Genomic DNA, 18,277 nt, shown 5'->3' with positions numbered 1-18,277 from the left:
CACTTTTTTTCCCTGCACATAATCACATTTATGGTAGGAATGAATAAGGTCAGGCACCAAAGGTGAAGGACTTTTAATGGAGACAGTAAAATGTCAAGTCTGGGAGCATAGATTCCATCAAGGGAATAGAATAAACCTAGTAATACTTCTTTTGAAAGATACTCTCGGCCACAGCGGGCGCGGTGGCTCATGTTTATAATCCCAGCACTTTGGGAGGCCAAGGTGGGCCAGATCATGAGGTCAGAAGATCGAGACCATCCTGGCCAACATGGTGAAATCTCGACTCTACTAAAAATACAAAAATTAGCTGGGCTTGGTGCCATGCACCTGTAGTCCCAGCTAATCGGAGGCCGAGGCAGGAGAATCACTTGAACCCGGGAGGCAGAAGTTGCAGTGAGCCAAGATCACGCCACTACACTCCGGCCTGGGCAACAGAGCGAGACTCCGTCTCAAAATAAATAAATAAATAAATAAAAATAATAATCAGCCACTTAGCTCCATGGCCCAGATTTATGTATAAACTGTAAGCAGTTGCCTATACTTACCCTTGGAGGCAACATGGCATTGTAAAAACAGCATTAGACAAGAAGTCATATGCTGGGAGACAAAGGGTCTAAATACTGGTTTCCCCACACAGATGTGCAATACTGGGTAAACGACTAAACCTTTCTTAGATTCCCTCATTTGATAAAGGGGATGATGGATAATGATACCTACCCAACAGGTTTGTCATGAAGATAAACTTTAAAAAAAAAAAAAAAAAGCTGGGTGCAGTGGCTCACGCCTGTAATCCCAATATTTTGGGAGGCCGAGGAGGGCAGATCACCTGAGGTCAGGAATTCAAGACTAGCCTGACCAACACGGTGAAACCCTGTCTGTACTAAAAATACAAAAATTAGCTTGATCATGGTGGTGGGCACCTGTAATCCCAGCTACTCGGGAGGCTGAGGCAGGAGAATCACTTGAACACAGGAGGTGGAGCTTGCAGTGAGCCGAGATGGTGCAATTGTACTCCAGCCTGGGTGATAAAGCGAGACTCTGTCTCAAAAAAATAAAATAAGTAAAATTAAAATTTTTTTTAAAAGCTGACATTAAAGCATGTGTGGCACAGTGTAAGTTCATTTCCTATAATCCCATTAAGTGATTTAAGTAAAAATTCTTTCCCTCCAAGAAAGAATGGTGCCAGGAGTTTTGATTAGTTCCTTTGGGATGACTTTCTGTTTGCCAGAAGTTCCCAGTTAAAATGCAAATTATCCTTAGGAAAAGGGTAATCTCTAAACCTGGATTAGTTTACCATATGATGGCTTTTAACAGGCCCCTGAAGAAACAGAACCCAGAAGACTGATATATTTAATCACTGAAAAGAGAGAGGGGAAGTCGGAATATGTGGTGTCATTTCGTGGTTTGAAGAAAAGAATACTATACTGGAAATGTTTAGGTTCTAGGTTCAGCTCTGCCACTGGGTAAATGAAGCATTCAGTCTCTTTCAACAGATATTTATTGAGGGCCAGGCAGTGTGCTAGGGAGGAAGTTCATTTCTCCTTGAAGCAGACTAGCCAGGAAGACTGAGACTACGCACATAGCTATTCAAACAGTTGTTCAATTACAGCTGTGGAAAGTGCAACGAGGAAGTACAGACGGGTATAACCTCCTCAGAGGAGCTAGGGAAGGTTTCCCTGAGGACGTGAGCTTCAGCTAACACATGAAGGATGAGGAGAAACAGGCCAGGCAAGGAAAGAAGGGAAACAAAAGAACAACACGTGCTGGCCAGACACGGTGGCTCACGCCTGCAATCCCAGCACTTCGGGAGGCCGAAGCAGGCGGATCACCTGAGGTCAGGAATTCGAGACCAGCCTGGACAACATGGTGAAACCCCGTCTCTACTAAAAATACAAAAAAATTAGCTGGGCATGGTGGCAGGCACCTGTAATCCCAGCTACTCGGGAGGCTGAGGCAGGAGAATCACTTGAACCCGGAAGGCAGAGGTTGCAGTGAGCAGAGATCACGCCATTGCACTCCAGCCTGGGGGACAAGAGCAAGGCTTCCTCTCTCAAAAAAAATAAAATAAAATAAAGAACAACATGTGCAAGGGCCCTGAACAAGGAAGGAACTTGGCCCTGGTGAGGAACTGAAGGAGGCCAACATGACGGTGCACCATGAGAGAGGGTGGCACTAGATAATACTGGGGAACTGGGCAGAAAGGAGAAAAATAAGTCAGGTGTGGTGGCATGCGCATGTAGTCTCAGCTACTCAGGAGGCTGAGGCAGGAGGATTGCTTGAATTTGGGAGGCTGAGGTTGCAGTGAGCCGAGATCGCACCACCACACTCTAGCCTGGGGAACACAGCGAGACTCTGTCTCAGAGAAAAATAAAAATAGGCCAGGCGAGGTGGCTCACGCCGATAATCCCAGCACTTTGGGAAGCCAAGGCAGGTGGATCACGAGGTCAGGAGATTGAGACCATCCTGGCTAACATGGTGAAACCCCGTCTCTACTAAAAATACAAAAAATTAGCCGGGCATGGTGGCGGGCACCTGTAGTCCCAGCTACTCAGGAGGCTGAGGCAGGAGAATCACTTGAATCCAGGAGGCGGAGGTTCCAGTGAGCTGAGATCGCACCACTGCACTCCAGCCTGACGACAGAGCAAGACTCCACCTCAAAACAAACAAAGTATATAAATAAATAAAAGAAGTAGACAAAATTGAGAAGTTTTAGAAGGTAAAATGGGGAGCCTTGGTGGTTGATTGGATTGGGAGGGAGGGCCCTAAAGGAGAAGTTGGTATCAAAGATGATAACTGGTTTGGTTTGAGCATTTGGGCAGGGGAGGTATGGGTTTTCTGGTGTGGGGGATCCTGGAGGAGATTTGCTGGGGACCAGGGAGGTCATAAATTTATCTTTGGACATGCTGGGTTTCAGGAAAACATAAAACATCAGATCACGGCCGGGCGCGGTGACTCACCCCTGTAATCCCAGCACTTTGGGAGGCCAAGGCAGGCAGATCAAGAGCTCAGGAGATTGAGACCATCCTGGCTAACACAGTGAAACTCCGTCTCTACTAAAAATACAAAAAATTAGCCGGGCGTGGTGGCAGGCACCTGTAGTCCCAGCTACTCAGGAGGCTGAGGCAGGAGAATGATGTGAAGCCGGGAGGCAGAGCTTGCAGTAAGCCAAGATAGTGCCACTGCAGTCCAGCCTGGGTGACAGAGAGAGACTCCTCTCAAAAAAGAAAAAATCAGATCAAAATGTTCTGTAGAGGCCGGGCATGGTGGCTCATGCTTGTAAACCCAGCGCTTTGGGAGGCCAAGATGGGAGGGTGGCTTGAGCCTGGAAGTTCAACACCAGGCTGGGTAACATAGCAAGACCCTGTCTCTACAGAAAAAAAAAAAAGAAAAAAATTAAATAAGATAAAAAATTAGCCAGGTGTGGTGGCACACACCTGTGGTCTCAGCTACTCAGGAGGCCGAGGTGGGAGGATCGCTTGAGCCCGGAGGGGTGAAGGCTGCAGTGAGCTATGGTCATCCTACTACATTCCAGTCTGGGCGACAGAGAGAGACCCTGTTTCAAAAAACAACAAAGAAATGTACAGTAGACAGTTAAACAGTTTAGGGCTCAGAGAGAAAAACAAGGCTGGGAATCCAAATCTCAGAGGCTTTGGTATACAGATGTTAAAGTCAAAGGAGTCCTTGAGATTTGCTCAGAAGAAAGGGAGAAGAGTAAGGCCCAGCATGAAACCAGAGAGATCGAAGGGAAACCAGGAGAGTAAATCATTTCCTCACTCAGAGTCTATTTCCAAGACTGTAAAATAAGGAAGATGAGTTCCAAAAATAACCCCTTCTATTTCTACCATTTTCGGCCTCTGGTGGAAACCAAAGAGATCCTTCTGGATATAGGAGGGCTGTGGCAGGGGGTGGAATGAGAGAGAAAATACATAGGAAGGGGAAAGGGAAAATTTTACATACGTTTCAGAATTCTGCCATGGGCTGGACTGGGTCCTAGAGTTCCAATCACAAACTTTCCAGCCTTCCAAAGCTCTTCTCAGGAACAACAGACTTCATTGCCCAAGTCATTCCATTAATGTATCAGGAATAGAAGAGACCACTGATGAGAAATGTTCATATATCTCACACAACTGACAGCGTAAAAACACTTAAAAATTTCTGCTGGTTTTCTATGGTGTACACAGTGTAGGACACTTGTCCCTCTCTAGCCCTGTGTATTTCTCAAGCATTGATTGCCAGGCAATTCCAGTCACTCCAGTCACACTGAAGTCACACTGAACTTTTTTAAAAATTTATTATTGACCGGGTGCAGTGGCTCACACTTGTAATCCCAGCATTTTGGGAGGCCGAGGCGGGTGGATCATGAGGTCAGGAGTTCAAGACCAGCCTGGCCAACATGGTGAAACCCCGTCTCTACTAAAAATACAAAAATTAGCTGGGCATGGTACCACGTGCCTGTAAGCCCAGCTACTCGGGAGGCTGAGGTAGGAGAATTGCTTGAACTGGGACCCGGGAGGCAGAGGTTGCAGTGAGCTGAGATTGCACCACTGCATTCCAGCCTGGGCTACAGAGTGAGACTCCGTCCTAAAAAATAGATATATATAATTATTTAGTTATTTTATTTTGTGTGTTTTTTGAGACAGGATCTTGCTCTGTCGCTCAAGCTGGAGTGCAGCGACACAATCTCAGCTCACTGTAGCCTCAACCTCGTCCTCCTGGGGCCTCGGCCTCCTGAGCAGCTGGGACCACAGGCACAAACCACTATGCCTGGCCAATTTTTTATTTTTTGTAGAGACAGGGTCTCTATGTTGCCCAGGCTGGTGTCAAACTCCTAGCCTTAAGCAATCCTCCTGCCTTGGCCTGCCAAAGTGTTGGGATTACAAGCATGAGCCACCATACTCTGAACTTTAAAAATTTTTTTTCCCCAGAGCCCGTAATTTTGCACATGCAGTTGTTTCTGTCTGAAATGGCCTTGCCATCTTCCCTATCCAATTGCTATCTGTCCTTCAAGATCCTGATCAGTGAAGCATTATTTCTGCCTCCAGGCAGAAAGAAGGTACTATTCTTTGTTCATCCATAATATTGGTCATATTTCCTTATGGTAACTTATTTTAGTGTATTAGAACCATCTGTTTACTTCAATATTTCCCTTTTATTGGTGGAGGGACATCTTGGACTCTGAGAACCTAATGAAAGTAATGAATCAGGCCGGGCGCGGTGGCTCACGCTTGTAATCCCAGCACTTTGGGAGGCTGAGGCGGGCGGATCACGAGGTCAGGAGATCGAGACCACAGTGAAACCCCATCTCTACTAAAAATACGAAAAAATTAGCTGGGCGTGGTGGCGGGCGCCTGTAGTCCCAGCTACTCAGGAGACTGAGGCAGGAGAATCGCTTGAACTCGGGAGGCAGAGGTTGCAGTGAGCTGAGTCCATGCCACTGCACTCCAGCCTGGGCAACAGAACAAGACTCCGTCTCAAACAAACAAGCAACCTAGTTTACGTATTGCCCCTCTAATAAATCTACAACTGCTTAAAGGACAAAGAGGCCAGGTGCGGTGGCTCACGCCTGTAATCTCAGCACTCTGGGAGGCTGAGGTAGACAGATCACCTGAGGTCAGGAGTTTGAGACCAGCCTGGCCAACATGGTGAAACCCCGTCTCTACTAAAAATACAAAAATTAGCTGGGCGTCGTGGTGGGCACCTGTAATCCCAGCTACTTGGGAGGCTGAGGCAGGAGAATTGCTTGAACCCAGGAGGCAGAGGTTGCGGTGAGCCGAGATCACACCACTGTACTCCAGCCTGGGCAGCAGAGCGAGACTCCATCCTAAAAAAAAAAAAAAAAAAAAAAGGACAAAGAACATTTTTTATTATAAATCTTTATAACCCAATGCTAAGTAAATGTTTGAATTAATCTGTTATTCATTTTCAAAATTCTCTCTAGTAATGTCAACCTCCATTTTTTTTTTTCTTTTTTTTTGAGACACAGTCTTGCTCTGTCGCCCAGGCTGGAGTGCAGTGACACAATCTCGGTTCACTGCAACCTCCGCCTCCCAGGTTCAAGCAATTCTCCTGCCTCAGCCTCCTGGGTAGCTGAGATTACAGGCATGCATCACCACACCCAGCTAATTTTTTTTTTTTTTTTTTTTTTGAGACGGAGTCTTTCTCTGTACCCCAGGCTGGAGTGCAGTGGCGCAATCTTGGCTCACTGCAAGCCCCGCCTCCCGGGTTCACGCCATTCTCCTGCCTCAGCCTCCCGAGTAGCTGGGACTACAGGCACCCGCCAACATGCCCGGCTAATTTTTTGTATTTTTAGTAGAGACGGAGTTTCACCGTGTTACCCAGGATGGTCTCGATCTCCTGACCTCTTGATCCGCCCGCCTCGGCCTCCCAAAGTGCTGGGATTACAGCCTTGAGCCACCGTGCCCGGTCTTTTTTTTGTATTTTTAGTAGAGACGGGGTTTCAGCATGTTTGCCGGGCTGGTCTCGAACTCCTGACCTTGTGATCCGCCCGCCTTGGCCTCCGAAAGTGCAGGGATTACAGGCGTGAGCCACCATGCCTGGCATCAACCTCCATTTTATAGATGAAAACCTGGTGGGACCAACAATTGTGATAAGCAGTTAAATGTGCAGTTTAACTAGCTTAGTGGGATGTTAAAAGAAAAGTACCGTGGAAACCCAAATCACTAGGTAAATTGATGATTGGCTTTTAATGTGCAGCTGTTTTATAAATCTCTGAATGGAGGTATGAAAAGAGCAATGTGAAAACCAGACTAAAGGAAGAAAGAGCCTGCAGCTGGGCCAGGTGGCCTTAAGCCGCTAGGAATTCACGGCTGTGCATATTCAAGGGACACTGTTAGAGACATATAGGGCAGAAAAGAACGTGAACCAAGAAAGAATCACCATTAAAAGATCCTTAAAGATTCGACTGCAAAAAAAAAAAAAATTCTACTGGAACTCTAGAAGTGAGAGCAGACATGTTCACTTGTCCTCCAAGAAGTGAGAAAGGTAATGACAATGTAATGAGTTTTTCTTTTTTTTTTTTTTTTTTTGAGACAGAGTCTCACTCTGTCACCCAGGCTAGAGTGCTGTGGCACAATCTTGGCTCACTGCAACCTCCGCTCCCAGCTTCAAGCGATCCTCTGCCTCAGTCTCCCAAGTAGCTGGGATTACAGGTACTTGCCATCATGCTCAGCTAATTTTTGTATTTTTAGTAGACACAGGGTTTCACTATGATGGCCGGGCTGCTCTCGAACTCCTTACCTCAAGTGATCCACCCGCCTCGGCCTCTCAAAGGGCTGACATTACAGGCCAGAGCCACAAGCCCCGGCATGTAATGAGTTTTTCATAAAGCTAAATTTTATTCAATTGAGAGAACTTTTCTTTATCCTGAGATTATTTATTTCTTACCTCCTTGATGTCGACATATCCTTTCTTTTCAAATGATGGCAATGTTGCAAGATGAAATGAGATATAAAATAAAAAAGAAGAAAAAGAAAATCACATGATGGGCTGGGCACAGTGGCTCACGCCTGTAATCCCAACACTTTGGGAGGCTGAGGCGAGTGGATTCCTTGAGCCCAGGAATTCGAGATCAGCCTGGGCAATAGGGCGAAACCCCATCTCTACAATAAATACAAAAAAAATTAGCCAGGTATGGTGGCACACGCCTGTGGTCCCAGCTACTTGTGAGGCTGAGGTTGGAGAATCACCTGAGCCCAGGAGGTCGAGGCTGCAGTGAGCCAAAATCGTGCCACTGTACTCCAGCCTGGGCAAATCAGAGTGAGACCCTGTCTCAAAAAAAAAGAAAAAGAAAAAGAAAATGGCAATGAGATTTGGCACGATCTCGGCTTACTACAACCTCCACCTCCCAGTTTCAAGTGATTCTCTTGCCTCAGCCTCCTGAGTAGCTGGGATTACAGGTACGCACCACCACACCTGGCTAATTTTGGTATTTTTAGTAGAGAGGGTTTCACCATGTTGGTCACGCTGGTCTTGAACTCCTGACCTCATGATCTGCCCACCTCGGCCTCCCAAAGTGCTAGAAGTACAGGTGTGAGCCACCGTGCCCAGCCGTTTTGTTTTGAGATAGGGTCTCACTCTGTCACCCAGACTGGAGTGTGGTGGCGCAATCATGGCCTACTACAGCCTAGACCTCCCAGGCTCAAGTGATCCTCCCACCTCAGCCTTCTGAGTAGCTGGGAATACAGGCATGCCATCACTGCATCCAGCTAATTTTTGTATTTTTTTGTAGAGATGGGGTTCACCGTGTTGCCCAGGCTGGTCTTGAACTTCTGGCCTCAAGCAATGGTACCAACTGGGCCTCTCAAAGTGCTGGGGTTACAGGCATAAGCCACCACACCTGGCCCCAGGAACGTTCATAGAGGCATTATTGTAGTAGTCTGAACTGGAAACTACCCACCATTAGTAGGAAGGATCATTTGTGGCAAAGTCACATGTTCTATGTAGCAATGAGAAGGAAGCAACTACAACTTCAAACAACATTATGGATTAATCTCAACAATAATGTTGGGTAAAGAAAGCCAGTCACAGAGAGCTCAGAAAGAGGCAGAAGCAAGCTATAGTTTCAAAGAGGTAGGTAGTGGTTATCGTGGTAGGTGCGGTGCTGGTAATTTATTTTTTCTGATCTAGAAGCTGGTTTCATAGGTGTTTTTTTTTTTTTTTTTTTTTTGAGACGGAGTCTTGCTCTGTCCCCCAGGCTGGAGTGCAGTGGCGCAATCTCGGCTCACTGCAAGCTCTGCCTCCCGGGTTCACGCCATTCTCCTGCCTCAGCCTCCTGAGTAGCTGGGACTACAGGCGCCCGCCAACACGCCCGGCTAATTTTTTGTATTTTTAGTAGAGACGGGGTTTCACCGTGTTAGCCAGGATGGTCTCGATCTCCTGACCTCATGATCCGCCCGCCTCGGCCTCCCAAAGTGCTGGGATTACAGGCTTGAGCCACCGCGCCCGGCCTTCATAGGTGTTGACTAGCCTTATCAAGTTGTACAATTATGATTTGTATTCATTCATGTATACATGTTCAATGAAAAATAAAAACACAACAAAAATGTAGGTCAGGCTGGGAGCGGTGGCTCAATGCCTGTAATCTCAGCACTTTGAGAGGCCAAGGCGGGAGGATCACCTGAGATCGGGAGTTCAAGACCAGCCTGACCAACATGGAGAAACGCCGTCTCTAGTAAAAAATACAAAATTAGCTGAGCATAATGGCGCATGCCTGTAATCCCAGCTACTTGGTAGGCTGAGGCAGGAGAATGGCTTGAACCCAGGAGGCGGAGGTTGCGGTGAGCCGCCAGTGCACCATTGCACTACAGCCTGGGCAACAAGAGCAAAACTCTGTCTCAAAAAAAAAAAAAAAAAAAAAAAAAGTCAGTCAGTCTTCAGGCTGAATCATGGCTGTGGGCATCCAGTTTGCTTTATAATGTATAGACATATTTAAGAAAACATCAGAGGGCCGGGCGTGGTGACTCATGCCTGTAATCCCAGCACTTTAGGAGGCCGAGGCGTGCTGATCACTTGAGGCCAGGAATTCAAGGCCAGCCTGGCCAACATGGAGAAACCCCGTCTCTGCTAAAAATACAAAAAATTAGCCGGGCGTGGTGGCGCAAGTCTGTAGTCCCAGCTACTCGGGAGGCTGAGGCAGAAGAATCACTTGAACTCAGGAGGTGAAGGTTGCAGTGAGCAGAGATCACGCCATTGAATTCCAGCCTCGGCAACAGAGCAAGACTCCGTCTCACAAAGGAAAAAAAAAGAAAAAGAAAACATCAGAGGCTTTTTTAAAATATTATTTTATTTTATTTATTTATTTATTTATTTTTTTGAGACGGAGTCTCGCTCTCGCCCAGGCTGGAGTGCAGTGGTGCAATCTCTGATCTTTGCTCACTGCAAGCTCCGCCTCCCAGGTTCACGCCATTCTCCTGCCTCAGTCTCCCGAGTAGCTGGGACCACAGGCGCCAAAAAAAAAAAAAAGCTAATTTTTTGTATTTTTAGTAGAGACGGGGTTTCACTGTGTTAGCCAGGATGGTCTCGATCTCCTGACCTCGTGATCCACCCGCCTTGGCCTCCCAAAGTGCTGGGGTTACAGGCGTGAGCCACCGCGCCCGGCCCTTTTTTTTTTTTTTACAGTAAACTTTGAGGATGGGCGTGGTGGCTCACACCTGTAATCCCAGCACTTTGGGAGGCCGAGGTGGACGGATCACGGGGTCAGGAAATCGAGACCATCCTGGCTAACACAGTGAAACCCCATCTCTACTAAAAATACAAAAACAAAATTAGCCGGGCATGGTGGCGGGCGCCTGTAGTTCTGCCTACTTGGGAGGCTGAGGCAGGAGAATGGCGTGAGTGAATCCGGGAGGTGGAGCTTGCAGTGAGCCGAGATCACGCCACTGCATTCCAGCCTGGGCGACAGAGTGAGACTCCGTCTCACAAAAAATAAAAAAGTAAATTTTGAAATCAGGCAAATTCCTTCTATGTGTGCTTTTCTTAGAGTACCTCTTACAAAGCCCGGTGAGGAAGCTGTTTCTCTCTGGGTCCTAACTCAGCCTCATGTTTACCATTATATGCAATCCAAACCTATTGTTCATTCTTGTTCTCAAACTAGAAAAATAAATCCATGTGTTTATGTATTTTTTTTTTTTTTTTTTTTGAGACAGAGTCTCGCTCTGTCACCCAGGCTGGAGTGCAGTGGTGTGATCTCGGCTCACTGCAAGCTCCGCCTCCCAGGTTCACACCATTCTCCTGCCTCAGCCTCCCGAGTAGCTGGGACTACAGGCACCCGCCACCATGCCCGGCTAATTTTTTGTATACGTATTGTTACTCATACTGGGCTGAAGTAAGTTACCCAGGAAAACAAGGTATGTCTAAGCCCAGGGCCATGGACCAGGGGTAATCAATCAGGTGTAGAAGATAGTTTTTTAGAGTCCGTGTGTCTTGGGGGAACTTGCCTAATGTCACTATGCAAGCACATTGCAAAAGGGCTTCAATTCAGGTGACTAACGGTGTCAGCAACGCTGTTGTAGTTAGTGAAGACTGCGGTCTAGGAATGTATGCTCAGGTTTGGGCCCTGGGGGTGGCATTCCTTTAGTTGGGAAGAGATGATCATCTCAAGAGTTTAAAGATTTACTGCCATGGCAGGAAGGCAGATACTAACATGGCAGAATTTGGGAACTAAATCATCGTTCTCAAAAGAGCTAGAGAGGAACGATGATGTAGTTGTGTGGATAGGGGAGTCTGAGGCAAGTGGAACCCTCTAGTGGAAGTCAAATTGCCTAACTCAGGGCTAAGAAAGGTGTTCCAGGACTTGGGAAGGAAACCTGGAACGGGCTCAAATAGGGCTGCCTAAGAATGGAAATTCCAGGGACAAAGAGTCCAGATCTTTTCTTTCTTTTCTTTTGAGACAGAGTTTCACTCTTATTGCCCAGGCTGGACTGCAATGGCACGATCTCAGCTCATCACAACCTCCGCCTCCTGGGTTCAAGCGATTCTCCTGCCTCAGCCTCCCAAGTAGCTGGGATTACAGGCATGTGCCACCACGCCCGGCTAATTTTGTATTTTTAGTAGAGACAGGGTTTCTCCATGTTGGTCAGGCTGGTCTCGAACTCCCGACCTCAGGTGATCCACCCACCTCAGCTTCCCAAAGTGCTGGGATTACAGGCGTGAGCCACCGTGCCCGGCCAAGAGTCCAAAGCTAACTACACCACACCCTTGAGGTCCTTGACAACCTTGGTTGTTATGGCAGCACATTTCAGACTACACAAAGATTTCCCAGGGAAGAACTATCCTGGAGTAAGGGATGTGCTGCACCTCCAGGGAAGTGATCAATTGTACTAGGAAAATTCTCAAAATGCAGAAGCTAGGCTAGTGTATGACATTACGTCTCAGAGAGGACGAGTTCCTCAAACTGCCCAAGGTGAATCACAACCTCATGCCTATTTTCAAAATTCAACCTTTCCTTTGTCCTTTCCACCTCTTTGATAGTACTAAAACCTGGATGCTATAACTCAACTACTAATTCCACATTTCATGCTTCACTTTTACTATCTTTATAATCAACACTCTCCACCATAGTCTTACCTTTAATGCCTTTCATGAAATGGGATAAACTGCTACCACTAGTGGGTGTCAGAACCACCTGAACTGAATATTAATTTTCCAGATGTTTGCATTAACATTGGTCCTCCTTCCCTAATAAGGACAGAGGTGCGAAAGAACCTTCATATGAAGTGGCTTTGAATCTTGAATATTCATGTTTATTGTCCATTTTTTACTTCAGAATGACTGGTGTTTTTAGGAGTGGGTGGAGCTTGGAAATTGAGAAAGGGAAGAGAACAAGGCAGGGACCAAACAGGGACATGGCCAAGACAAGACAGTTGTACAGCTGACTCTCAGGCCTTCGTGGAAACCATATGGCAGGAAGGCTTGGGGGCATTTACCCTTTGCCAGCTAGACTCGTCCTGCACTGGATTCAACACTGGATCCAACACTGGATCCCATCTGATGGAAACTTGGAGAAGCCCATGCATGACTCAGCGTTCTCCAGTGGAGAGACTGCCCGTGTTGCTGACTCTGCCTTGCTTTGCAGGCAGAAACAGCAAGAGACTGAAGACTTTTTCTCTAGAATAAATAAGCCCAATTACTTGAAAACCAAGTAGTACAATAAACCTGGCCAAAAGTGGTGTCTCCTAAATCAGCTTAGGTATATGCCTTCTCCAGGAAGATCTCCTTTATTTGCTGACCCCACCTCTACACCCCTAAGCTGGGTTAGGCACTTCATGCTTTGTTCTCTCAGCTCCTAGCCAGTAGCCCTATCACACACAGCACTTACCCAGTAGGATCTGTTTCAGTACCTCAGTAGAGGACAGCTGCTTGTTTGTGCCTTTGTCAGTCTGCTGAAACCTATGAACAAATTCTTAAATAATGTTTTTCAATGCATAAAACACATAGGATTACAAAGGAAAACAATTATAATGAAATGTGTAGTTTTGGTTTTCTGAGCTGGGGGTGTTGCTCTGTTGCCTAGGCTAGAGTACAGTGGCACAGTCATAGCTCACTACAGCCTTCAACTCCTAAGCCCAAGCAAAATCCTCTTGCCTCAGCATCCTGAGTAATTGTGTCTACAAGTGCGAGCCACAAGACTTGACTAATTTTTACTTTTTTTTGTAGAGACGGGGTCTGGCTATGTTGACCAGGCTAAATCTTGGCCTCAAGCAATTCTGCCTCAGCTTCTGAAAGTGCTGGGATTCTAGGTGTGAGCCACCGTGCCTGGCTGAAATATGTATTTCTTAACTCCAGACATCTGGAGTATGAATTCCGTAAGTGCGAGGACTACGTCTTCATCTCTCTACTGTCAGTGCCTAGCACAAAGCCTGGCACATAGATGGTTCTTAAAAATGTTTATTCAATGCATGAACAGAAAGATAAATGCCTACTACCAAGTCAGCCTAAGGTCATTGCAACTGCTTATGCACATACCAATGGCTTGCATGTATCTCACCCCATCTAGGATCATCTAGACCAGGGCTGTAAGGGAACCCACATTAAACAACAGGTGCCATAATATCTAACAATAATGACAGGCTATTGGAAGACTAGGAAAACAACAAAGCTCATGTATTTCACCAGCTGGAAAATGCATCTAGTAAACAGGCTGTCTGAAGAAGTCTCCTGGCTTTGGAAGCATGATGCACACACTACCTTAAAACCCTGCCGATAGCTCTGATGAAGGAAACAAGGGAACCTCAGCTAGCATGTTGGTATTCACGAGGGCTCTTCTGTTCTGAATTGGTCCTCTCATCTCTGGGAAAGAGAAAAGTGTCCCTAAAAACCACAATAGGGATGAGATGTGCCTTCCTAGATTCAAGTAGATTCAGCCTTAGACAGCAATGTTTTGTTTATGTACCAACAGAAGACCTAAACAAGCAGGAAATAAAAGCTACTTCCCTCAGTAGAGATATGTTAAGGGCCAAATATTTGTTCTAAATTGATTGCTAAGTCTATTAGATATTTTGAAAAGAAAAATAAAACCCCAGACTATTTAAAAACTGAAATCTACAATTGTATGGAGTTCATAAATCTCATTCTTAAAGAGTCACCTTCAGGCTGGGTGCGGTGGCTCACGCCTGTAATCCCAACACTTTGGGAGGCCGAGGCGGGCGGATCGCTCGAGGCCAGGAGTTCGAGACCAGCCTGGCCAACATGGCGAAATCCCGTCTCTACTAAAAATACAAAAATTACCCAGGCGTGGTGGTGGGAGCCTGTAATCCCAGCTACTCAGGAGGCTGAGGCAGGAGAATCACTTGAACCAAGGAGGCGGAGGTTGCAGTGAGCTGAGATCACACCATTGCACTCCAGCCTGGGCAACAGAGAGAGACTCCATCTCAAAAAGAAAAAAAAAAAAAAAGAGTAACCTTCCCATGTTACAGGGTTTCTTTGACTACATACAGCCATCTGAGGGATGGAGAATGCAACTTTTACTTGCTCAAAGGGGTTTCCAACATCTGTTGAAGAAACATGGCTTCTGATAGGTGCCTTCTTAAAAAGAAAAAAGAAAAAAAGAAACTACAGGTCAAAGTTTTGTTTTTAATAAAAATATTCCTCCCACCCTTAAGGTGTGTGCTTTCTTTTTTGACCTATTTTTCCTTTAATTTGTCTGTAGTTTCCCTGTATCCCTATATTTTTCCTAGTGCAGTAAACAATGCAATCAAAGAAATAAAAACCAGGGTCCACTCTTGCCCCAAACACTGAAGAGGGTCAAAGAGAAGGAATCACAGCACGGAAAATGGCCCAGCTCTAAATATACAAACATTAAAAACAAAATCCCCCCAAGACATTATTATTGACATTCCTGGTACATTTCCTATAATATAATGTTGCAGACAATGCTTCTTTCCCAGGGAGTCCAGTTCACTCAAGAGACATCTAGTTTGTGCCTCAGGAAAACCTGGGGGTGTTGAGTCCTCTCTGCCAAGCCTAAAGCTTTTTATGATCTCAGTATCTCACAGAAACATCTGTGGTATAAATGAATCTAAAAGGGGATGAAGGCAGGCAGGCACCTGTCACTGTTCTCCAAATCAGCCAAAAAGCTGAAGAGCGTGGGTTCTAGGAGACAGATGCCATTAAGAGTTGAGGGATGGAGGGCAGAACAAGAGGAAGCACCAAATGAGTGGCTGCTTTTGGTTCCAAAGTCAAAAAAATGGCCCCACCAAAAATGGCAGCTGGTGTGATTGAGGAACTCCCTGCTATTGGAGCCATGCAATGAAAATGATGGCCTTGGAGCCCCATCCCTGTGACAGCCACAGTCCAAGAACCAGAGCAATTTACATCACATTGCACAGTTTCAAATGAATGGACTGGTCCTAGTTTAGGAGGGTGAGTGCTTTGACAAAGTGTGGAACAAGGTAAGCTATTACCTTGAACCCCAAAGCACAGCTGCAGCATCCTTGGCTTTCCATTTCTTTTTGAGACAGAGTTTTGCTCTTCTCGTCCAGGCTAGAGTGCAATGGCATGATCTCAGCTCATTGCAACCTCCGCCTCCCAGGTTCAAGCAATTCTCCTGCCTCAGCCTCCCAAGTAGCTGGGATTACAGGCGCCTGCCACCATGCCCAGCTAATTTTTTGTGTGTGTATTTTTAGTAGAGACGGGGTTTCACCATGTTGGCCAGGCTGGCCTCAAACTCCTGACCTCAGGTGATTCGCCCGCCTCGGCCTCCCAAAGTGCTGGGATTACAGGCATGAGCCACGGCACCCGGCCTTGGGGCTTTCCATTTCTGCAAAACCACAGGCCACTGCTGCTGCCACTTGCTCTGTGGAGATGTACCTTCCACTTATTACCACCCTCTTCTCAAAATGGCACTCACGGTACTAACTTTTCGAGATCTCCAGAGGCGTCAGTTGCACCTCTGGAAGTAAGATGATTTCCCTGCCCCATACTTGCCAAAGCACTTCTTTTTTTTGTTTGTTTTGAGATGGAGTCTCGCTCTCGTTGCCCAGGCTGGAGTGCAGTGGTGCGATCTTGGCTCACTGCAACCTCTGCCTTCCCAGGTTCAAGCAATTCTCCTGCCTTGGCCTCCCGAATAGCTGGGATTACAGGCTCCCGCCACCACACCCGGTTAATTTTTTTTTTTGTATTTTTAGTAGATACGGGGTTTCACCATGTTGGCCAGGCTGGTCTCAAACTCCTGACCTCGTGATCCGCCCGCCTCAGCCTCCCAAAGTGCTGGGATTACAGGCGTGAGCCACCGCGCCCGGCTAGCATTTCCCTTTTTAAGATAGTGCTGGCATGCCACCTTCCCCTCAAAGCAGAGTCAACTTCCTTTTGTTTGAGAGTTTTGTACTGGCCTCTGCAGGCCCTTTTCAGGATACAAAATAAAGTGCCCTTCAGCATCCACATGCGAATGGGTTGCCTTCCAGTGTCAGATCTGTGTTCCAGAGTTTGGTCAATGCATCTTTATAAGAACAAAACCACATGCCTACACAGACGAGCCTGGAAATGGCTTTCTGGACAGGGTTACTCGTTATCTTCACACTTCCCCTGAAAGAAATTACTTTCTTGGTGTAAGATGATTAGGACATTGAATGACCTACTCTCAACTTCTGGAAGGGCAGCTTGTTTTGTCCATTTTTCAATGAGGGAGTGGGAAGAACCCAACATTTTCAGTTACAACAATAAGATTTTGTTTTTTTTTTTTAAAAAAGGGTCCTATGTGGAAATGAATGGGACAATGATAAAAATAAACAAATAATTAAAATTCCAAATCAAAACATAACTCCTGGCCCTGAGATCCCCAGTTAATCCTCTAAGACCACAATCTCCACATTGTGAACTTGATGCTGGTGTTCTTCCATCTCAGCCACAACTTTCTCCTCAGTCCTCAGCTCTGTCTCCAAGATGACTGCTTTGCCCTCAGTATCTTCAGCTTCTGGGTCCGGGGCTGGATCAATCTCAATGATGGTCTGCCCATCCTCTGAGGTGCTTTCAACAGCCTGAATTGCCGAGGTTAGGCCGGACTCCATGGCCACCAATTCCACAGGGCTAACCATGGTGGTCATGTTGCCCAGTGTACTCCCATCCTGCATGGCAGTAGAGCTCAGCAGCGCCAAGCTAGATGAAGGGTGGATGGTCACTGTGTCTGGTGAGCTGCTCTTGGCAGAGGAGACCACTGTGGCATAGCGGAAGAGCTGAGGGCCAGAAGGCAGTGTGTGGACAGTCACAGGACTGGAGCCCTGGCTGAGGGTGGCCACTGGAATATTGCCCATGGAAAATGACTGACCCACTGGGGTGATAGTGATGGGTGAGATGACCGTGAACTGAGGCTGCTGGACAGGAGGAGAAGGGCTCAAGACAGTGGTGGAGGCTGGCCGCTGGAGCCGGGGTCTTTTCGGAGGCTTAGGAGTGCTCACAGGCATCAGAACCACATTTTGAACTGTCTGAGATTTCAGCCTGTGATCCTGGGCTTGCTTCTTCTGCTCCTCCAACTGGCGTTCCAAGTCTATGGAAAAAAAGAAAAGACTTTGTGTAGAGGGAAGTAAAATCTTGGGAGCATTAAACTGAGAGTCAGGAGACCTGGTGTCTCTGTCTGGTTTTGTTACTAAGTAGCTTCAGGCAAGTTGTGATATTGGTTTCTTTCTTGTGTTTATTTGGGGGGCAGAGTCTTGTTATGTTACCTACGCTGGAGGGTAGTGGCTATTCACAGGTGCTATCATTGCGCACTATAGCCTCGAACTTCTGGCCTCAAGCGATCCACCCACCTCACCTTCCCAAAGTGTTGGGATTTCAGGCATAAGCCAGTGCGCCCAGCTGGCACAGTCCCTTGGAACTCTCATGGACCTACAAAGGAGCTACAATGGCCACTCCAAAAAACAGTGATTTTTGAACTATCCTTCAAGGCAAGAACGCCTTGCTGCACTGGCTGGAAAACTCCTTTGCTGGTGACTCAAATAGCCATAGTTTACAATTGTTGCCTAGGAAGGTCTACAGAAAGTTATAGAAGTCCCTAAAAATTACAGAACTAAAAGAGGTCTTAAGAGCTCAAACAAATTCATTTTGACAGGGATCCAGAGAGGGAAAGTGACTAATTTAAGGTTATGAAGATTGGGCCAGGACAATGGTCAACTTGGTTGCTTTTGCATTATAGTACGCCTATCACTATCCCTCTCCCAAGTGACCAGTCCAACTTTAGGTGACCAGTGGTAAGTTAGCTTCTACAATGGAACCTCTCTATTACTTAGTACCTGATAAGCACCCAAGAAAGGATCAGTTACACTTGTAG

The 18,277-nt window shown here is 46.6% G+C and overlaps 1 protein-coding gene across 2 annotated transcripts in view; it reads right to left on the bottom strand.

The window, feature by feature from the left end:
- Positions 1 to 13,388: 13,388 nt before the first annotated feature.
- GMEB1 (glucocorticoid modulatory element binding protein 1) overlaps positions 13,389 to 18,277 on the bottom strand; it is a 56,713-nt gene continuing 51,824 nt past the window's right edge. For both annotated transcript variants that reach the window (XM_032759528.2, XM_032759529.2), the window contains exon 10: positions 13,389 to 17,497. In XM_032759528.2, coding sequence (XP_032615419.1) covers positions 16,797 to 17,497 — 701 coding nt within the window. In that variant the 3' untranslated portion in view covers positions 13,389 to 16,796. The remainder of the gene's footprint in view (positions 17,498 to 18,277) is intronic.

This window comes from Hylobates moloch, unplaced genomic scaffold (assembly GCF_009828535.3).
Source record: "Hylobates moloch isolate HMO894 unplaced genomic scaffold, HMol_V3 SCAFFOLD_9, whole genome shotgun sequence".
NCBI lineage: Eukaryota > Metazoa > Chordata > Mammalia > Primates > Hylobatidae > Hylobates > Hylobates moloch.
This window is presented reverse-complemented; position numbering and strand designations above follow the sequence as displayed.